The following is a 2,558-nucleotide window of genomic DNA, read 5'->3' on the forward strand; positions in this document are numbered from 1 at the left end:
GAGAGAGAGAGAGAGAGAGAGAGAGAGAGAGAGAGAGAGAGAGAGAGAGAGAGGAGAGAGAAACAGCTAGAGTTTGAGCTTTGATATATATTGGAAGGACTTGTGAAAAAGTTGAAGATGGCCAGGAAAATACTGATTTCAGGCAAGAAAGGATCAGCAGATGAACACACACATACAGAGACACAAAGTGTCAGGAGCAGAAAGGAGACAGGGCCATATCCTGTTGTCTAAGATACTATAGAACACTATAATGTATTGTTCCTTTAGGAGACAAAGCTGTGGCACTTCAGAGTGACTCTGTGAAACTTTGGAGTTATACTAGGCTAGGGATTTTCCACCTGAAGTATAGACAGCTGTAGCTGCCATCCATGTGCTGGGAAACAAATCCAGGCCTCTCAAACAACAGCAAGTCCTCTCAAGTGCTGTCATCACTCCAGCTCCACCCTCTTTCAAAAACTCAGCCTTGCAATGCAGCCCAAGCTAGCTTGAAATTCTAAAACTTTAAGAGTGTTTGTGGGGTGGGGTGGGGTGGGGTGGGTCTGTGTGTGTAGACCAGTAGGCAAACCTGAATGTCAACTTCTTTGAGCCAGGGAAGTTCACTAAACCCAGAGCTCATCAAGCAGGTCAGGGCGCTGGCCAGGGGCTGAGCAGCAGAGCCCCTCCTACTTCCGGGTGTCCTCCTCAGCACTGAGACTACAAGCACGTGCTGCTAGACCTCGGCTTTTCTGTTTGAACATCGATTCTAAAGCTTGCATGGCAAGCACTCCACTGTCTACTTCTCCAGGGCTAAACTTTACTCTTGAAGGAGGAAAATAAAATCTGTCCTGAGGACCTTCAGGTAGGTCTCACCATAACTTGCATGTCTGATGTTCTTATTTTATTGGAGTGGAAGAAAAGGACTAGGGCACTTGTGCTGGTTTTTCATCTAATCTCCACTCTCAATTCAACTTCATGTCTAATATACGACTGAAAACAAAAACAAAAAGATATCAAAATGATCAATACTTCTATTAACAAAGTAAACTGCACTGGAGAGATTGCTCTGCCTATGCTTTCAGGGGACCCAAAGCCACCCACACCAGGCGGCTCACAGCCACCTGTCACTCCAGCTCCAGAGGGTCTGACACCCTCTCCTGTCCTCCTCAGGCACCCCGACATGGCATAAGTTCACACAGATATAGGCACACGTAACTAAAAAAAAATCAAATCTTTAAAAAATAAGCAATAAGAAAACTGTTTTTATTTTTAATTTTCATGTTATATTTGCAGAGCTTGGTAAGGTTTATGTCCCCCCCCCCCCCGTGTGGGAGACACAGCAGCGACACACAGCTGCTGCGACTAAGTGCTTTGCCCATGTGGTGTGCTTTTCACAGATGTGAAAGGAGGCTTCAGCATTTGGTGGGAGTTTTCTTTCCTCCTTCAGTTTGGTCCATAGTTACAATGGCAAATCCTTCTTAGACATTGCAGGTGAACGTTAGCTCCATGGTGGTCACAGGGAGCAGTCGATCACAGATACCTTCCTGTTACTGCTAAGACGAGCCTGTGTGAGCCTGCTCCCTCTGCTTTTGGTTTGCAGAACCTTCACACCCGTGTACTGCCCCAGCCCCCTGAGTGGCATCACACCTCTACTCTACGTGGCTCAGACAAGACAGTCAAATATCTTAAAAATTCTCCTGCAGTATGGAATCCTAGAAAGAGAAAAAAACCCTATCAACATTGTTCTGACAATACTACTTTACCCTTCGAGAGTGAGAATAATGGTTGACCACGAGTTGATTGACATTCAAGAAGATGCCAAGACATGTTTAATGCTATGTTCCAGAGTGCTTTCTACGATCTCAGTCAGGGAGATAGAGGTAAGCGGAGCACCGCCCTTCTCAGGGCGTGGGGAGTGGACAATAAGAGAAGCAGAGGAACACTTTTGGGGTTTAAGCAGAGCTTTATTCTATGGGGAAAAGCCGAGCATTGCTCTTTGGGGTGCAATCTACTACCATCAGTAAGTGTTAGGACATATTTGCAAGGGAAAATTGCAGAGTATTTTTAATTTATGATTATTTCCAATGGTGAATTAATGACCTCGCATATGCTCAGTAATTTAAAATGAGGCAAAATTCAAGTTAACTAAAATTAGTCCTTCAAATGTTGATTTTTTTGTTACTGTGAACTTCAAAATGACAAAGCTGAATGTCCTGTAGACATTTTAGTGTTAAGTAGAGTAAGCTGTTATATTTCAATAACAAGCTCCATATTAAGATTTCTAGAAGAACAAAATAAGTTAGATTTTAACAGCTCTTTACAGTAGAATATTTCAAAATGACAGCTCCATTTCTTCCCACAAATATAATCACATACCAAGAAATAGATTTTTCCATTCAAGATCCCAAAGCAATTTTAAGCATTATAGAAATATAAAGACATAAAATATTTATTCAACTGTAAATATCTCTCCAAAGTATAGAGATCTTTGCCCCTTCTTAGAATTGGGAACAAAACACCCATGGAAGGAGTTACAGAGACAAAGTTTGGAGCTGAGACAAAAGGATGGACCATCTAGAGAC

General features: G+C 42.7%; 1 protein-coding gene across 1 annotated transcript in view; it reads left to right on the plus strand.

Moving 5' to 3' along the window:
• Positions 1 to 2,558, plus strand: part of Asb17 (ankyrin repeat and SOCS box containing 17) — a 9,662-nt gene that overhangs the window by 5,222 nt on the left and 1,882 nt on the right. Inside the window, exon 2 of the mRNA XM_021158774.1 lies at positions 1,577 to 1,856. Within this exon, the coding sequence (XP_021014433.1) occupies positions 1,577 to 1,856 (280 nt within the window). The remainder of the gene's footprint in view (positions 1 to 1,576; positions 1,857 to 2,558) is intronic.

This window comes from Mus caroli, chromosome 3 (assembly GCF_900094665.2).
Source record: "Mus caroli chromosome 3, CAROLI_EIJ_v1.1, whole genome shotgun sequence".
NCBI classification, from domain to species: Eukaryota; Metazoa; Chordata; class Mammalia; order Rodentia; family Muridae; genus Mus; species Mus caroli.